The sequence below is a fragment of the Dipodomys merriami genome, unplaced genomic scaffold (assembly GCF_024711535.1).
Source record: "Dipodomys merriami isolate MVZ:Mamm:240054 unplaced genomic scaffold, mDipMer1.0.p SCAF_15, whole genome shotgun sequence".
In the NCBI taxonomy this organism is placed as follows: Eukaryota; Metazoa; Chordata; class Mammalia; order Rodentia; family Heteromyidae; genus Dipodomys; species Dipodomys merriami.
In genome coordinates this window covers 20,248,351-20,265,044 of record NW_027202826.1, presented here as the reverse complement: position 1 = coordinate 20,265,044, position 16,694 = coordinate 20,248,351, and the positions used below count along the sequence as shown (strand labels likewise).

The window sequence follows — 16,694 nt, the reverse complement described above, 5'->3', positions numbered from 1 at the left end:
ACCTGAGATAATGATTTTCATCTGAGATAATGTTCTTAGCAGTGTGCTTTAGTTACATTTTTAAAAAGTTGAAAATTTGTGTAACATTTCAATTTCTTTTGTCCTTATTTTCATTTTGTACTTCTTCAACAAATATTTACAAAGACGTGATAAATGTGATACAATAAAACCAACTTACCTATAATGTTTGAGGAATGAATTATTCTGTTCATTCTCAATAGTATACTTCATAGGTACTCAAAGAAAAAGTCGACAAATGGGCAAAAATCATTTGTGTACCAGTTGTGGAAACCCATTGTGCAAACTTACTACATACATAAACTCATTACATACATAAAAACCAAAAATCTGGTCTTTAGAGCAAATGCTAGATCTTACTTTGTTAAGGAGGCACATACTTAATTTTGATAAATTTCCAATGTCTTCATCTGGAATATAATACATTTCAGTATATATGAATAAAACACCCTGAGAAGGGTCTATGGCTTTAGCACACTGCCCACGAGGTTTGTAGTACAAAAACGTTTAAAACTTTAAGCTCAAATTTGTCTATTAATGCATAACAGTAATGTCCCATTTGTTTTTTTTATACCTAAGCTTGTTTATATTAGGAGAATCCAAGTTTGGTTTCTTTGAAGTTGTTCTTTGTGGATCTTCCTGGATATTATGAGTCCCCTTTAGATCTGTGAGAACATGATCACTGTACCTAGTTTCTGAAAGAACAAAAGAGATGAGAGAAAAATAAGTTAAATAAATTGAAACACCATTCAATAAATACTCTGAATTTCATGATTTCAAATTCTACTCTTACCACTGACCAGCTGTGTCACCTTGGGTCAGTAACTTAATCTGTGCCTCAGTTCCTATGCCAGAGGGAACTAATAAGCATAAAACCTGGTACATGGTTCACTTCCATAAAAACTTCCTAAGCCTATTACTACTGTAAATTTATTTCACACAGACAGTTAACGTCTGAGTGGCTGCCTGAATAACTTTTTTTATACAGCACTGTGGTCTACACTATCCTTTCACATTATGACATTTAAACCACATAACTGTGAGAAAAGACAACTATTATTACATCTAGTTTAGTGAAGAAACAATCAGAGGAGATGAATAACCAGGCCAATAACACAAATGGGAAGCGTTAAGCAAGAACTTAAATCTGGCTTTCTCTCCACCCTAATGCCTAATCCTGGGCTTTTACTGTAATAAGGTAGCAAAGAGATAGAACAATGGATTGTTCAGGGAGAAGAAAGGCGGCAGAGGCGTCCAGTAGACCATGAGGTGAGCACTCGTTTGCTAATGGTTCTGGTTACGAAAGAAAACGATCAGCCTAACCTGGCTTACTACATCCAAAACCCCCACGAGGAGCAAATCGTCAGGTGATTTCAGTGAGCACCGGCTGCACAGCAAGGTTTCACTAGCGTCTGGTAACCGACACTGACGGACTAAGCCAGGGCAAGGCCATTTGTATCTGATTTTTTAAAAAGGTTTATTTTCCATGTAAACCTGGGAAGACTTCCGCTTCGCTAAGTGACGCCAGATTCCTGTTTCAACGTAAAGGTCTCACCACCTTTTGGCCTTTTGAAAGGCAGGACTTGGGAGAACCGAACCGGCCCGACCCGGAAGATTCAAGCGACCCCGCTGGGCCCCCGGCCGGTGCCGGGTCCTTCCCGACCCCGAGCCGCCTCGGTGACGGTTCCGGCCTTTCTGGCGCAGGGACCGGGACGCAGCGCCGAGAGGAAGGGCCGAGCGCCGCGCTCCGCACCTGACCTGTCCGGACGGTGACGGGAGCGCCGACACACGCAGCCCGCCCCGCGCGCCTCCAAACGACTCGCCGCCGGGCTTCGTCCCGGGTTACTCTAAGGACCGGCGGCCGGCCTCGCCTTTCCGGTCGGCCCGGGTCAAACGAGCACGTGGGGCCGCCATCCGCGGCCGGCCCGGGTACGTGGAGACGCCCCGCCCCGGGCGCCCAGTCCAGGCGGTGCACCTGGCCCCGCGGAGCCCTCACTGCCCGGCTCAGCCTCGACTAGCGGCAGCCCGTCATTGACCTTCGGCAACTCCCGGCGCACTCCCGACCGGGGGCGTGAGTGACGGCTGAGGCGGCGCGCGCCCGGACCAGTGGGAGGAATTCCATTTCCGCCCCCTCCCGCCCTCCCTCCCGCCCGCGGCGGCACCCAGGGGCGGCGCTTCCACCGCGGCGGCACGCCCAATGCGAGCCGGCGTCCCCGGGCGTCTCGCGAGAGTCTGCGGCTTGGTGGGCGGGCCCCGGCCAGGAAGAGCGCACAAAACTTGGGACTTAAAGTCACTGCAGAGCTCCAGCTCCGGTTAGCCGGCCACGAGGTTCTCGCGAGATCCGCCCCGACACCAAGTGAGGAACTTGGGGGGACGCTATTGGGAGGGGCGTGGGGCTCTCTACCGCGCAGCTGCCGCTCTTCCATTACCTTCTTCCCACGGTCTCCTTCCGGTTCTCGATGCTTCTCTGGGCCTAGGGGTTTCCGCCGCTGGCTTACCCTCCCCCTCCTCATCCACAGCCCGCCTCCGTCCCCCGCCCTTCCAGTCCAACCTCGGAAGTGTTTTGTCGGAAGGTGCTGTTCCGAGAAGGAGAAGGGAACGCGAATACCGGGGGAGGGGGTGGCCGAGACTCCGCCCGGCCGGGACGTGGGAAGCAAACCGTCCCCCTTCCGCCGGGGAGGCGCTGCGCGCGGCGCGGCGTTGGCGGACGGATCCGGGCGGTGAGGAGGCCGGGGGGAGGGGCGGAGCGTGGCAGCTGGCAGTAGTTCCGTCAGAGCGGACATCTTGTGGCTGTGTCGTGCGCGTGAGCCCCTTCGGGCCGGGGAGGCACCAGCTGCCGCGCGGGGAGGAGGCCGAGGCCGCTGCTCCAGGGAGGCCCCGGCCCCTCTGTACGCGCGGGTGCGGACAGCCCGGGGAGGAAGGGAGGATGGGGTCGGGGGGGGGGAGGCCCGGGGCCGGTGGGGTACGCGGGGCAGCGCCGCGGCCGCGGTGGCCAGCCTGCCGGGCTGGGTGGGGTAGGGCGTGAAGCCGCGAGCCGCCGGGCCGCCCCGCTCCAGGGGAGGGGGAATGGGCGCGTCCTCGCGCGGGCGCCGGCCCTGGAGGGGCCGCCGGGCGCGTGGCGGCGGCGGCGGCGGCGGTCGGGGCCGGCCGGCCGCGCGGGAGCGCGCTGGAAGGCGGAGTGTACGGTGGCGTCAGGGCGACCCAGAATAGCCCCAGTTGCGGGGACGGCGGTCCACTGGGAGCCTCTTCCTCCTCGGTGTCCTCCCGGCCGGAGCTGGGAGCAGAAACCGAAAGCGGCCCGGCAGGCTCCCCCTCCCCCTGCCTTTCTTTGCCCCGGTGACGCCGGCCTAGCGCCGACTAGGCCCGGCTCCTCCTCTGCCGGGCCCCGGCCCCGCACCCACCCCTTTCTCTCCCGAAGCCTCTTCCTCTGCCACCCTGCTCTCTTCCTTCCCCGAAGCCGGGAAGTTAAAACTTGTCGGCCGGCCGCCCTCGCCCGTCACCCTCGCCCCTATTTTGCGCGAAGCCCGGCCACCCCACCCCACCCACCCACCCACCCCAGAAACCGACCGTTCTAAGGGACTCGGATTCAGCAGGGGTCCCCGGGGCCCGTGGCGAGTGGCTGATCTGATCCGTTTTTGCAAAAGGCGCCTGTGTCTGGCAGAAGCGGTGTGAGACGAAGATACAGTCCTTCCCCCAGCCGCCCGGATAATCAAGAGTTTTGGCCGGACCCTTTGAGCACACACCGAGATAGAGTGAGGAGCCAAGCGAAAAGCACAGACTATGGCGCTGAAACGGATTAATAAGGTACGCTGCTGGGACTGGAAGGGATTGGAGGGGCGTGGGAGGGAAGTGAAATTCTGAGAATCTCTCTCCTTGATCGCGTCTTCCCTCGGGAGATGATAGTGAACACGGGTGTGTGCGCTTCATGAAATGGGGTTTAAAGTTGGGGGGGGGGCAGAATACTTGTGGCCAGAGACGCGTTAACCTGAGTGTTTACGTTGGAATTGCTGCAAATTGTGGGTAACAGAATGAATTTAGGCGCCTCGGTTTTCTGTTTAAAGAAGAGCTAATCCGGTTTGGGGAATTGTGGAGACACAATCTGGAAGATGTCATGAGATTCCTTTTCATAGTTTGTTTTAGCAGCAGATCAAGGCCATGGGTCTTTTCCTTTTTTTCTAAAAGTGAAAAGAACAAAACTCGGAATACAGGGTCTGGGGGCTTAGTGAGAGTAGAAACGTCTGGCCTTTAAAGGCTCATGAATCGGTACGCAGAAACTTGATGTGTTTGGGCTGGTTACTTCGGAATGAGTGGGGAGGTGGTGGAGTAAAACAGTGTTGCCACTTGTATGTTTTGTAATGCAGCTTTCACCCGAAGCTTTTTTTCAGACACTGGGAACGGATGTAAATGCTTTCTGGAAGCTCCACTTCTCTTTTTGGCTGGGGAGGGTGGGTAGGATGGCATTAAGTGAAGGCTAGGTGTCTACCTATTTTTTGCTTAGGCATATTTAATAACGCTCTCAAGGAGAATTGTCTCGGGACTTAAAATGTGGTTTGATAGTAAATTATTGATCTAAGTTGTTAAAAGGCTAGGATTTTTCGGAGCTGTGGGTGTGAGCGGAATCACCACCTCCGGTGGTTTAGTCTCATTTTCTTGCTCTTAACTTCTCTCCCGCATTTTAAGATGGCGGCTGCTTCAACTGGTTCAGGCTCTTTCCGGCATCTCCTTTCCTAATAAAATGTAATGTTCGTTGTTTAGTTTTAACTTTGTATCGGATCATACGGGACTCTAAGATCCCTATGTTCAAGATTTACAAATTGAAAAATCTCAAAATGTGTCCCCCCTCCCTTTTTTTAAAACTTGTGTGAGTGTGTGTGGTGTATTTGGTTCTTGCACAATCCAGGAGGGTGGAGTATTTACAGCTAACTTGAAAAAAATGTCATGAAATAAGTTGAGCCTTCCTAGAAGATATTAGACAGAGAAGGTTGTAAATTAGAAACGGGCTTAATAGGATACTTTTTGAAGTGAGTTCTGCAGAAGGATAGACCTGATGCTTAGTAAATTCAGTTGTTAAATGTGACTTAAACTTTAACTGGCCAAACTAGTATTTTATGAAAGATGAAGACTTAAGTCTTTATTTTTAGGACGTGTGTATTGGTGATGTGATTTAGAAAGAATACTGATTCAAATCTTTAGTTTGGATATAGCAAAGCATAGGTAGAACAGAATTTGAAACTTAAAAGATTTTTAGTTTTAAATACTCTGACCATGGGCATCATTGTATTTCCTAGCAAACTTAGTACAGAGTACATTCAGTATAAATCCAAACCCTTTTTCCTATGGAAATTATTTCTGGCCAGTATGATATTAAATAATCTCAGATCCTTAGCTTTTTATGTATGTAGACAAGAACACTATAGGAAGGTCTCATTGATTTCTTTTTCTTTTACAGGTGATACTCAGCCGCAGTGACATCACTTTAATGATTTAAAAGCTGTAGAGAGGCAATAATGGCTAAAGGGTGTGAACATAGGAGCAGAAAATGCTTCAGTTAGAATTTTCTAAGCAAGTTTATCAGCTTAAGATACTTGTTATATAAGAACAATACAGTTGTGAACCTAACTATCTTTGCCACTATTCTGAATATTTGGATGGTAGCAATGAAAACACTTCCTGTATGTTTCAAGTTTTTTTTTTTTTTTTTTTTTTGGAAAAATTGGGGGATGTGTAGCTAGGAACAGGCTCCTAGTAATGACATTTTAAATCATTGTTAAATATTTTAGTGTAATACTTAAAATGTTTCTTACTAAAGAACTTTGACTTGTAGTAGGGTAGTCACGATTGAAACTAGATTTTTTTTTTGTTACCTTTCCTCTAAAAATGAGTTGGTGGTGTGTGATTTTTTTGTGTTACTATATTATCTGATGCCCCAAGGAAAACAATGTCTATATTCTTCACTAGTAGTTTGTTGGAATGCTTATTTCTGGAATAATTTTAACCCTTAATAGTTTATATGCTCAAGAGGTTGAATTTATCTTTTTTAATTTTTTTCCACTGTTCCGCTGCTTTTTATACCAATCAACCTTGCTACTTGTCTTTTGTTGTATTGTGGGGGCAGTCTGGAGATTTGAATGGGGCTGTTTAAAAAAAAAAAAGCGCTGTGGGCCATCCTGAAGGTAATCTTGGCTACTCAGGAGGCTGAGATCTGAGCAGTTTGAATCCAGCCCAGGCTGGAAAGTCTCTGAAACTCTTTTATCTTCAGTTAACCACTAGAAAGCCAGAAATGGACCTGTGGTACAAGTGGTAGAGCACTAGCCTTGAGCAAAAAAAAACAAAAAAAAATCATATTACCCAGGACCTGAGTTCAAGCTCCCAGACTGACTCTTCCCCCACCCCCAAATTCAAAAGGTCAAATTCCAGATTAGTGTTTGGATAGATATAGACAAGATTAGCACTTCATTAAACAATGTAAATATATTTTACCTGTGTTTTGGGTGACTTTGGAAGAAAACTCTTCTTGTATAAGTTCTTAACAGGAACTAGGCCTTAAAAAAAAAGTAGCTGATGGTTTTGTTTGCAGTGCTCTAGAACTATTTGAAACAATAACTTGGTTTAATCATTTTAACCTTAAAACAGTAGGTATTTCCATCTTGAAATCAGAAAACTAAGGCACAGAATGTTTAAAGGAAAAAAAAAAACTTGCATGTTGTAGCAGTTGGAATTAGAACCCAGACCATCTGACTCCAGAATCTGTTCTCTTAATAGTAAATTTTTATATGACTAGGTTTTTGTCATAGACCATAGTTAAGCCATTGTCTTGTGTTACCAAACACTATCTAAGGCATTGTGTTCATGGAGGCACTTCATATTTAAGTAAGTGGGGCTTGGTTTTATTTTTAGGTTTTAGCTATTTTGTGAGTTAAAAACATGTTTGGATAGTCTCCTTTAAGGGTTAGAAACTCCCTGGTGCTAGTTAAGTGGTAGAAAAGAGGGTATCTTAAAGTGAACAAAACAAACTTATACTAGCTCTCAATGAGCCTGTAAACTGATAAGTCTTACGTGTAGGTTTTGTTTTGTTTTTGTGGCTTTGATTATAGCTAATTTATTTTGTATGCTACTTGGGTGGCAGGGATGCTGATCATAAAATGAGCTCAATATTTAATGCAGGTTGACTGACACTTTTTTCACTGTGTTCATCTGCTGTGTTAATTCTAGTTTTTGTAACTCAGATAGGAAGTTCATTGTTCTTTCTAACACTAGGAAAAACTACTTCTGAAACTAGATTGTACTTTCAAGCTTTCTCCATTAATTCCTAGGTTCAGGTGTATATTATCCAGGATAAGTCAGTTCTTGAAGGTTCTCCAAAGATGTTCCTTACTATTAAGAACACAGGATCCTGATATTAGTGGCTACACCTATAAATCCTAGCTACTCAGGAGGCTGAGGTCTGACAATCCTGGTTTAAAGTCAACACAGGCAGAAAAGTCCATGAGAATTTACCTCCAACCTCCAATTAACTAACAAAAAGCTGGAAGTGGAGGTCTGGCTCATGTGGTAGAGTGCCAACCTCAAAGATAGCCAAGAGATGGCGACCTTCTTGTTCAAGCCCCCAGTACCAACACACCAAAAAAAGAAACTGTGATCCTAGCACTAAGACAGATGTTTTAGAATAGTTTCTCACATCATAGATTGACTTTTGTACTTGGTTTTTAAAATCATGTTCAGATGGGATCTGGACCTAGTAATTCGATTTCTTTGGAAACAGGACTTTTAAATGTTAACTAGGTGATTTTGATGGCTCTGGTTAACATGTTTTGTTTTCTGGATATTTGTTTAATCAATACTTGGATTATAAGTTCAGTGTTGTATTCATTCCCAAGAGATTTTTTTTTAATGACTCATTACCCATAAGAATATGCTGTCTGTGGAAAAAACAAGCATGAATGATGTTTGTCATTTTGTATAACTTAGTATTGGAGAATGTAAGTCTTGGAAATAATTAGAAGGAATTAAAAGTACCAACATTCATACTCTAGGCTTGGGCGATGTCCCTGTGCTCTTCAGCTCAAGGCGAGCGCTCTACCGCTTGAGCCACAGCGCCGCTTCTGGTTTCACAGACTTTCCTGCCCTGGCTGGCTTTGAACTGCAATCCTTAGATCTCAGCCTCCTGAGTAGCTAGGATTACAGGCGTGAGCCACCCGCTCCCAGCCTCATTTCTAAAGCTTTATATAAATAACTTCTGCATTTTCATGTTTGTATTTTGATGCTGAATGGGGTTTGAACTCATGACCTAGGTGCTGTACCCTTGTTTGCTCAAGGCTGGCATTCTACCACTAGAGCCTGACCTTTTTTTAACTATGGATTATCTTTTTTTTAATAAGGTTTTTATTGTAAAAACACTGTACAGAGAGGTTACAATTACATGAGCAAGGTAATGAGTACATTTCTTATCAAGCATTGTTGCCTCCTCCTCTGGTTTTCCCCTACCATCCCTTCCATCTCCACAACTGCACTCCCTCATGTTTTATCTGTGCTCATCCTGAAGCTTGAACTCAGGACCTAAGTACTGTCTCTATTCTCAGTCTCCTGAAGTAGCTAGGCGTGAGCTACTGGCACCTGCCTTTGGAGTACTTTATACATGGTTTAAAAAGATTTTTCTCTATCAAATATTAGATTTTTTTAAAACTAAAGTGTCAATTTTTGCTTCTTGTGTTCATGAAATACTTTATTTGCTAAACCTAAATGTGACTTTATGTCTTGCTTTTGGCCATTCTAGATAATTTCTTCCCCAAACCAGCTTTAATTTTGTTTTGTGTATGAGTGTTTCCTGTTAGTACTCAAGAGTTGAAGTAATATTCCTGCCTTACTGGGACACTACCATACCCAGATTGAATATCAATCTTTTAAGTGACTTAACCCTCAAGGGTGATCTAAAGAAAGAAAATTACAGTATTATTCATTCAAGCCATGCTTAGTTCCTTGCTAATGAACAAACATACTTGTCTCACCTATAATTAGAACTAAACAGGAAGTTAATGCTTTGTCAATGATGTAATAAGACACAGGGTACAGAACCTACATGTTAATCCTTAAAAGAAATCCTTCAGGATTTCTCAAGATATTAAATTCATCTTGATCTTCTTGTAATCTACAATTCTGTGAAATGGATCAACTTTTTGCCAAGTATCTTTCTGAAATAACTTGTAAGAAGTTTGTTTGCTTCAACAATATTTTATCTACATGACATTAAAGTTTACTAAAAGACAAAATTATGTTAAACATGATCTTTGTATGATTAAGCAGTTGTTATCTGCTTAATAGATAGCTGACTATGATTCTTTAAATGTTTTAAAAGCACTTAACTCCTTACGTCTTCCCATGACATGCCGTCATCTACCCCAGAAGTGTTACTCAGAATAGGTTTAAGGCAAAGGCTGCCTTTGTAGTACTGGTTGAGTTTTAAATCTTAAGTCAGATTTAGTAATGGAACAAATGGACTCTTAAAAAATTAGTTTCCATGGGGCTGGGAAGGTGGCTCAGTGGTAGAGCACTTGCCTTGCATGCCTGAGGCCCTGGGTTCGATTCCTCAGCACCACATCAGAAAAAAAGCCAGAAGTGGCACTGTGGCTCAAGTGGTAGAGAACTAGCCTTGAGCTGAAGAGCTGAGGGACAGCGCCCAGGCCCAGAGTTCAGGCCCCACGACCGGACCCCCCTCCCCCCCCAAAAAAAATAGTTTCCAGAAATGGCCAAATGTTGATAGGAAATCTTAAATTTTGTAATTTCAGAGAGTACAATATAGATGGCAGAATTAAGGATAACATTATTTTTTAATATGGTAGTAATTACTTTGTTTAGTGGTATAATCATGAACAAAAGCCTTTGAAGGTTAAATTTTGACAAGCTTTTGTAGGTAATGATGGAGTTTGCTAAACTTAAGTAGGTTGTAGGGTTAAGATTAGTAATAGTATAGATAATAGTACTTGGTACTGATAGGTGCTCCTGCTTTTGTGTGTGTGCATGGGCACACACAAATATACATACACATGCCAGTGGTGGGGCTTGAACTTTTTCCACTCAACTAGCACTCAACCACTTGAACCATATTTCTACTCCTGGCTTTGATATTGGAAGAAGTAAGAATCCTCATGGATATTTGTACCTCCACTGGCTTCAAACAGATCCTCAGGTATCAGTCTAATGAGTAGCTGGGATTACAGGTGTTAACCGTGGTCCCCTGGCTTGCTTTTTTTTTTTTCTTTTTATGGTGTTGAGCCAGTACACAAGTAGTGTTTGTTACTTGAAAGGGAGTTCTTAGAATTTCAGGAATTCTTTTTTTTTTTTTTTTGCTTGCAATATATTTTTTTTTATTGTGGAATTTCAGGAATTCTTAAATCTCCCTAAAGACTCATTTTAACATGGCTGCTTTATTGTTCATAAATCTTGCATTTCTAAGTTCTTTGAAGGAATGGATCATCTCTCAGACCTTTCCCAGGTATCATCCTTTGCAACTACTGTTTTGTTTTGTTTTTGTTTTTTTTTTTTGGGTCTGGTCGTGGGGCCTGAACTCTGGGCTTGGGCGCTGTCCCTCAGCTCTTCAGCTCAAGGCTAGTGCTCTACCACTTGAGCCACAGCGCCACTTCCGGCTTTTTTCTTTTTTTCTTATGTGGTGCTGAGGAATCGAACCCAGGGCCTCAGGCATGCAAGGCAAGCGCTCTACCACTGAGCCAACTTCCCAGCCCTGCAACTACTGTTCTTGTAGATTCCATTTGGTCACTTCACTGTTAGCACTACTCATCCCTTGAATGAGAGTTAGAATATGGGGAGAAATGTGTTTCAACTTCTGTATAACTTAACAGTTGGCTGAAATGTCCGCCATTTTGTGGTTTTCTAATCTGTCAAAGGTTCTGTATCTCAGTGATTGAGGCAAAGGTCCTGAAAAACATGTTTTCAGGACAAAAAAAAGGCTTAATTTATTACTGTTTTAATCTTTTACTCCCAAATGAAAATACTCAAGGTTTAAGTTGTATGTATTGGTTGTGGTTCTCTGTTAGAGGGTTTTAATTCATAAACTTGAAACCCGAGGTAGTTCTGGTATACAAGATCTGTTGTGTTTTTAACCTAAGAAGCTACATAGGAGAGCTCTGAGGATCTCGTAATTTTAGGAGTAAGAAGAGGAAAAGTGGTGGTCTTGATTGCTTGTAGATATTTTTTTATTTTTTAATAAGTTTTTATTGTAAAAATACCATACAGAGGGGTTACAATTACATGAGCAAGGTAATAAGTACATTTCTTAGCAAGCATTTCTTGTAGATATTTTTTATGTGTTTTATTTTTTTGCCAGTCCTGGGGCTTGAACTCTGGACCTGGCTGCTGTCCTGGACTCCTTTTGCTTAAGGCTGGTACTCTACCACAACCCCACTTACGGTTTTCTGGACTTCCCTGCACAGGCTGGCTTTAAACTGTGATTAATAGATCTCAGCTTCCTGAGTAGGATTACCGGCATGAGTCACCTGCACCCAGCGATCTTTATTTTTAAAGGGAAAAGTTTATCTAATGGAAGGACTAGATTTTCATATAGAAATTGTACGAAAGGTTCAAGAGAAGCATTTAGACATCTGAAAAGGAGAAAAATTCTTAAAGAGAACAGTAAGAGGGAAAAAGGAAAGTTTTTATAGACCATATCATTTATTGGCATATCTAAATCATATGTCATTTTTAGTATCCCAACTCCTCTTGCCATCAACTGTCTTCACTATCTATGGTCTTCATTGGCCAAGAAACTCGAATAATTCTGTTCCCCTCGGAAGGTAAGGTAATAAGAAATACCATGTCCTTTCCACTGTTTCCTAGAAGGAAGCCATGAGCATTTTCAAATAATTTTATAAATTGTGGGCAATACTGTTTCTGGAAAGCTCAACCTATAATAGTTTTCGTTTGTAATGGAACAGATCATTGTTTTTTCAGCTAGATTTTTTTTGTTTAGTTTTACTTCATTTTCTTTTGTGCCAGTAGTGGGACTTGAACTTGAAGCCTGGTACTACCTCTTCATTGTTTTCACTAGAGGCTGGTTCTCTACCATGTGAGCCAATAGCTCCACTTCCAGCTTTTTAGTGGTTAATAGAAGATAAGAGTCTCAAGGACTTTGCCAAGGCTGGCTTAAAACTCCTATCTTAACCTCTAGAGTAGCTAGGATTACAGGCACAAGCTACCCCCAGCACCAGGTCTTTGTGCTTTGTTTTTTTTTTTGTTTTTTTTTTTTTTTTTTTTTGTCGGTCGTGGGGCTTGAACTCTGGGCCTGGGCGCTGTCCCTCAGCTCTTCAGCTCAAGGCGAGTGCTCTACCACTTGAGCTACAGCGCCACTTCCGGTTTTCTGGTGGTTTATTGGAGATAGGAGTCTCATGGTCTCTCCTGCCCGGGCTGGCTTTGAACCGCGATCCTCAGATCTCAGCCTCCTGAGTAGCTAGGATTACAGGCGTGAGCCACCAGCGCCCGGCTTGTGCTTTGTTTTTGAGACAAGGTCTCACTATTGTCTTGGCTGGACTCAGCTCTTGTCCTGCTTCTTCACTCTAAGTGTTGAGACTACGTAGTATTTACCATCACAACTGCCTCTCTGATTTTTCTGAAAATATAAAAAGGTTAAATTTGTTAAAGTACCAATTATAGCCCAGCACCAGTGGCTCATACCTTTACCCCTAGCTACTCAGGAGGCTAAGATCCTGAGGATTATGGTTCAAGGCAAGCCCAGAAAGTAAAGTCACCGTATTTAGTTAACTACCAAAAAGCTGGAAATGGAGTTGTGGCTCAAGTGATAGAGGGCTAGCCTTGATCAAAAAAAGCTCAAGGAGTAGCTTCTATGCTGGTGGCTCATGCCTGTAATCCTAACTACTTAGGAGGCTGAGATCTGGGGATTGCTGGTCAAAGTGAGCCCCTGCAGGAAAGTTCATGAGGCTCTTTATCTCCAATTAACCACCTGAAAACTGGAAGTGGCGCTGTGGCTCAAGTGGTAAAATGCTCGCCTTGAGCTGAAGAGTTCAGGAACAGTGCCCAGGCCCTGAGTTCAAAAATCAGGACTAGCGCCTAGAGGGGGGGAAAAAGTTACTTCCTATTGTCTTAGTCGCTAACATCTCCTGTGTTCATTTGATGCTTCTTTCTTTTTCCCCCTCTTGAATAAATACTTGCTTATTTTATCTCCAGAAAGGCCACCTCAGATTTTTAAACCGAAGCAAAGTTGGTGGCTAGTAATTTTTCAAGATTTACCATGCTTTTTTAATTAGTCGTGGGGCCTGAACTTGGGCCTGAGCCCTGTCCCTCAGCTCTTCAGCTTAAGGCTAGCTCTCTACCACTTGAGCCACAGTGCCACTTTCAGCTTTTTCTGCTTATGTGGTGCTGAGGAATCGAACCCAGGGCCTCATGCATGTGAGGCAAACACTACCACTGAGCCACCTTCCGAGACCCTTACCATGCTTTTCAATACCTTTTATTTTAAAGTCATTTTATTGTATGCATGACTTGTTCTCCCTAATATAATTTTGAGATTTTACTTTGTATTACAAGGATTCCAGCAAGACTCAAGAATTACATTGTTCTAATGGTATCGACTCAAGAATTACATTGTTCTAATGGTATCGAATCTACATACTTTTTTTTTTTTTCCTGGTTCTGGGGCTTGAACTTTCTCAGAGCTCTTTCCCTTGTTCAGCTTTTTCACTTAATGATGGATAGAACTCTACTCCTTGAGCCACACCTCTTCTGGCTTTTTTTGGAGGTTAATGCTCAGATCTCAGCATCCTGAGTAACTAGAATTAAGGGTACGAGCTACCAGCATTGGCCTCAAATCTATATGCTTGACCAAGAGTGCTAGGTATCACATTTCCTGCCCTATTTATGTGTGACATGGTACAATTCTGATTGAATTTTAGGGGTTAAACTGAAAGTGAACCAGGATAGCAATCAAAAGGAGTGGTTTGGAGCTATGAGGTTCCAGTCCCTATAATCTCAAAGATTGGAATTGCATATTCATGTGCTAAGTTAGCTCAGTTACTTTCTGCTTGGTGTGGTCTCACTTTGGCTTCACCCATACAATTTTAGGACACATTGCTTGCCAACAACTCTGGTTAAAACATCCAAATGGCTTCTGAAAATAATATCCTCCTGCTTTGATTTAGACACTTTGCATAATTGTGGATGGTAGCCTAATAACGTCTTTTCTAGCTTAGGTTACTCTACCTACACTTTACTCACTAAAGCCTAGGAAACAATTCTGTGGCTGGAATAATTGGTTAATGATGTCTGACAATCACTAGAATTTCAGCCACAAAGTTGGAGTGAGTAAAGTGGCTCCATATTAAATGGTTTACTTTTTTAAAATGCTCCAAAGAACATCTACAGTGATTCTCTTATTTTTTTTTCCTAGCTATCTTTTCATTTGCTCATACTCTGGACATAATAAGTAATAGCATAATAGTTTCTGAAAAGTGCTGATACACGATTTGGTTATAATTATGAGGAAGTATTAAAAGGCAGAAAAGAGCCAGCCAGGCGCCAATGGCTTACACCTGTAATCCTAGCTACTCAGGAGGCTGAGATCTGAGGATCGAGGTTCAGAGCCAGCCCAGGCAGGAAAGGCCTTGATACTCTTATCTCCAATAAACCACCAGGAAACTGGAAGTCGTGCTGTGGCTCAAGTGGTTGAGCTGAGCAGAAGAGCTGAAGAACAGTGTTCAGGCCAGAGTTCAAGCCCCATGACCGGCCAAATAAAGGGGGGGGGGGGCAGGAAAGATGCTAGAAGCATTGGCTTATGCCTGTTAATCACAGCTTCTCTGCAGAGATGGGGGAGGATTGCCATGGTTTGAGTGTAGGCTGGATGAAAGCCCTTCAAAGACCTTCATCTCAACGTACAAACCAATAACAGTGATAACTCTAGTCTCAGGTATAGGTAGAATGAGGCTGTCTGGGTGGCTAACCTGGACAAAATGCATGGGACACCTAGTTACAACTAAAGCAAAACAGTTGAAGTATGATTTGTAGAGTGCTAGCCTAAGTTTAAGGTCCAGTACTACTTAGATATAGCAAGAAAAAAGTAGAATTTAACATTTTTAATCTTCAGTTTTTATTTAATGAGAATTTGGAAAATGAGACTCTTAGAAATTATTTTAAGAGGGGCTGGGAAGGTGGCTCAGTGGTAGAGCGCTTGCCTTGCATGCATGATGCCCTGGGTTTGATTCCTCAGCACCACATAAGCAAAAAGAAAAAAGCCGGAAGTGGCGCTGTGGCTCAAGTGGTAGAGCGCTAGCCTTGAGCTGAAGAGCTGAGGGACAGCGCCCAGGCCCAGAGTTCAGGCCCCCCGACCAGACCCAAAAAAAGAAGAAAAAAAATTATTTTAAGAGTAACAAGAGCCTGAAATAAATAGGGCTGGGAATCTGAAATTGTTAACTATCTGAAATTATGCCCTTAATGCTAATGCTAGCATTAAAGGTTTATGTTGCTATTTGACATCAGTATGGGGAAAAATACATTTCTTCTATCCAAAATGACTTTTTTTTCTGACCTTTAGCATCTTAAATCTTGATTACATTTAAAATAATAGTCTTAAATGTTAAGTAATTTGGGGTAGGTGTTAAGAAGGAACTGAATTGTGTTCTCGGAAACTTTTTAAAACCCTCCTTTTGGTAATGCTTAAATACTAGATTTTTAGATCTCTAAGCATAAAGATTTTTTCCCCACAAATTAATTGCATGCTTTACCTATGAAGTCTTGTCTTCGATATGGGTGGTCTTCAATGGACTATTATTAATTTCTAGTAAGTTTTGTGCCAGGCTAGTGTGCCTCCATTAAGTCAATCATATTCTCAAAACTTAAATACAGCTAAGTGCTGGTGGCTTGCTTCTAGCTGCTCAGAAGGCTGAGATCTGAGAAATGTGCTTTGAGGCCTGTCTGTGAAGACAGACAAAACTAAAATCATCACAAATCCGGTAGTGGCTTGAGCAATAGAATGCCAAATTAGTATTTTGTTTTAAAAAAGGAAAAAAAAAAAAGCAGGAGCTGGGAATGTGGCTTGGTGGTAGAGTGCTTGCCTAACATACATGAAGCCCTGGGTTCGATTCCTAAGTACCACATAAACTGAAAAGGCCAGAAGTGGCATATGTCTCAAGTGGTAGAGCAGTAGCCTTGAGCACAGAGAGGCTCAGGGACAGTGTCCAGGCCCTAGACCAACCAGCAACAATTACAAAAAACAGCCAGTGAGTTGAAAAGGTTTAGCTTGAGTACGAGTCATCCTTGATATTTTATGGGAAAACAGGATTGTTGTTGTTTTTGTGCCAGTCCTAGAGCGGAGAAAAGTCTTTTCTATCCGGTCTGGTTTTGAACTGCAATCCTCAGATCTCAGCCTGCTGAGTAGCTAGGACTATAGGTGTGAGCCACTGCTGCTCCAGAAAGCTGTTGCATACTTTTAACTTCAGTAGTGTATGATTTTGATATGGGATTTGATATAGTTAAAACATTGTTTAACATGAAGGCTAGAATTTTTCTTATTCATATACATCAAATCATAGATTTCAGAAAATCACACTGGATATGAAAATGTCTTCATGATATTCAGTGGTATAAAGAAACAAACACCTGACTTTTAGAACATTAAGAGTAATAGGGTTGGGGGCTGGGAAGGTGGCTCAGTGGTAGAG

At 43.2% G+C, this 16,694-nt stretch overlaps 1 protein-coding gene across 7 annotated transcripts in view; it reads left to right on the top strand.

Annotated features, from left to right (window-relative positions):
• Positions 1-1,186: 1,186 nt before the first annotated feature.
• Ube2d3 (ubiquitin conjugating enzyme E2 D3) overlaps positions 1,187-16,694 on the top strand; it is a 30,479-nt gene continuing 14,971 nt past the window's right edge. Inside the window, exons 1-2 of one of the 7 annotated variants that reach the window (XM_070022360.1) lie at positions 1,187-1,287; positions 3,663-3,822. In XM_070022360.1, coding sequence (XP_069878461.1) covers positions 3,799-3,822 — 24 coding nt within the window. In that variant the 5' untranslated portion in view covers positions 1,187-1,287; positions 3,663-3,798. Of the gene's footprint in view, positions 1,288-2,046; positions 2,375-2,501; positions 2,592-2,613; positions 2,739-2,766; positions 2,917-3,176; positions 3,199-3,662; positions 3,823-16,694 lie in introns of those variants that run through there. The other 6 variants (XM_070022358.1, XM_070022359.1, XM_070022361.1 and 3 more) reach the window with 6 other exon arrangements.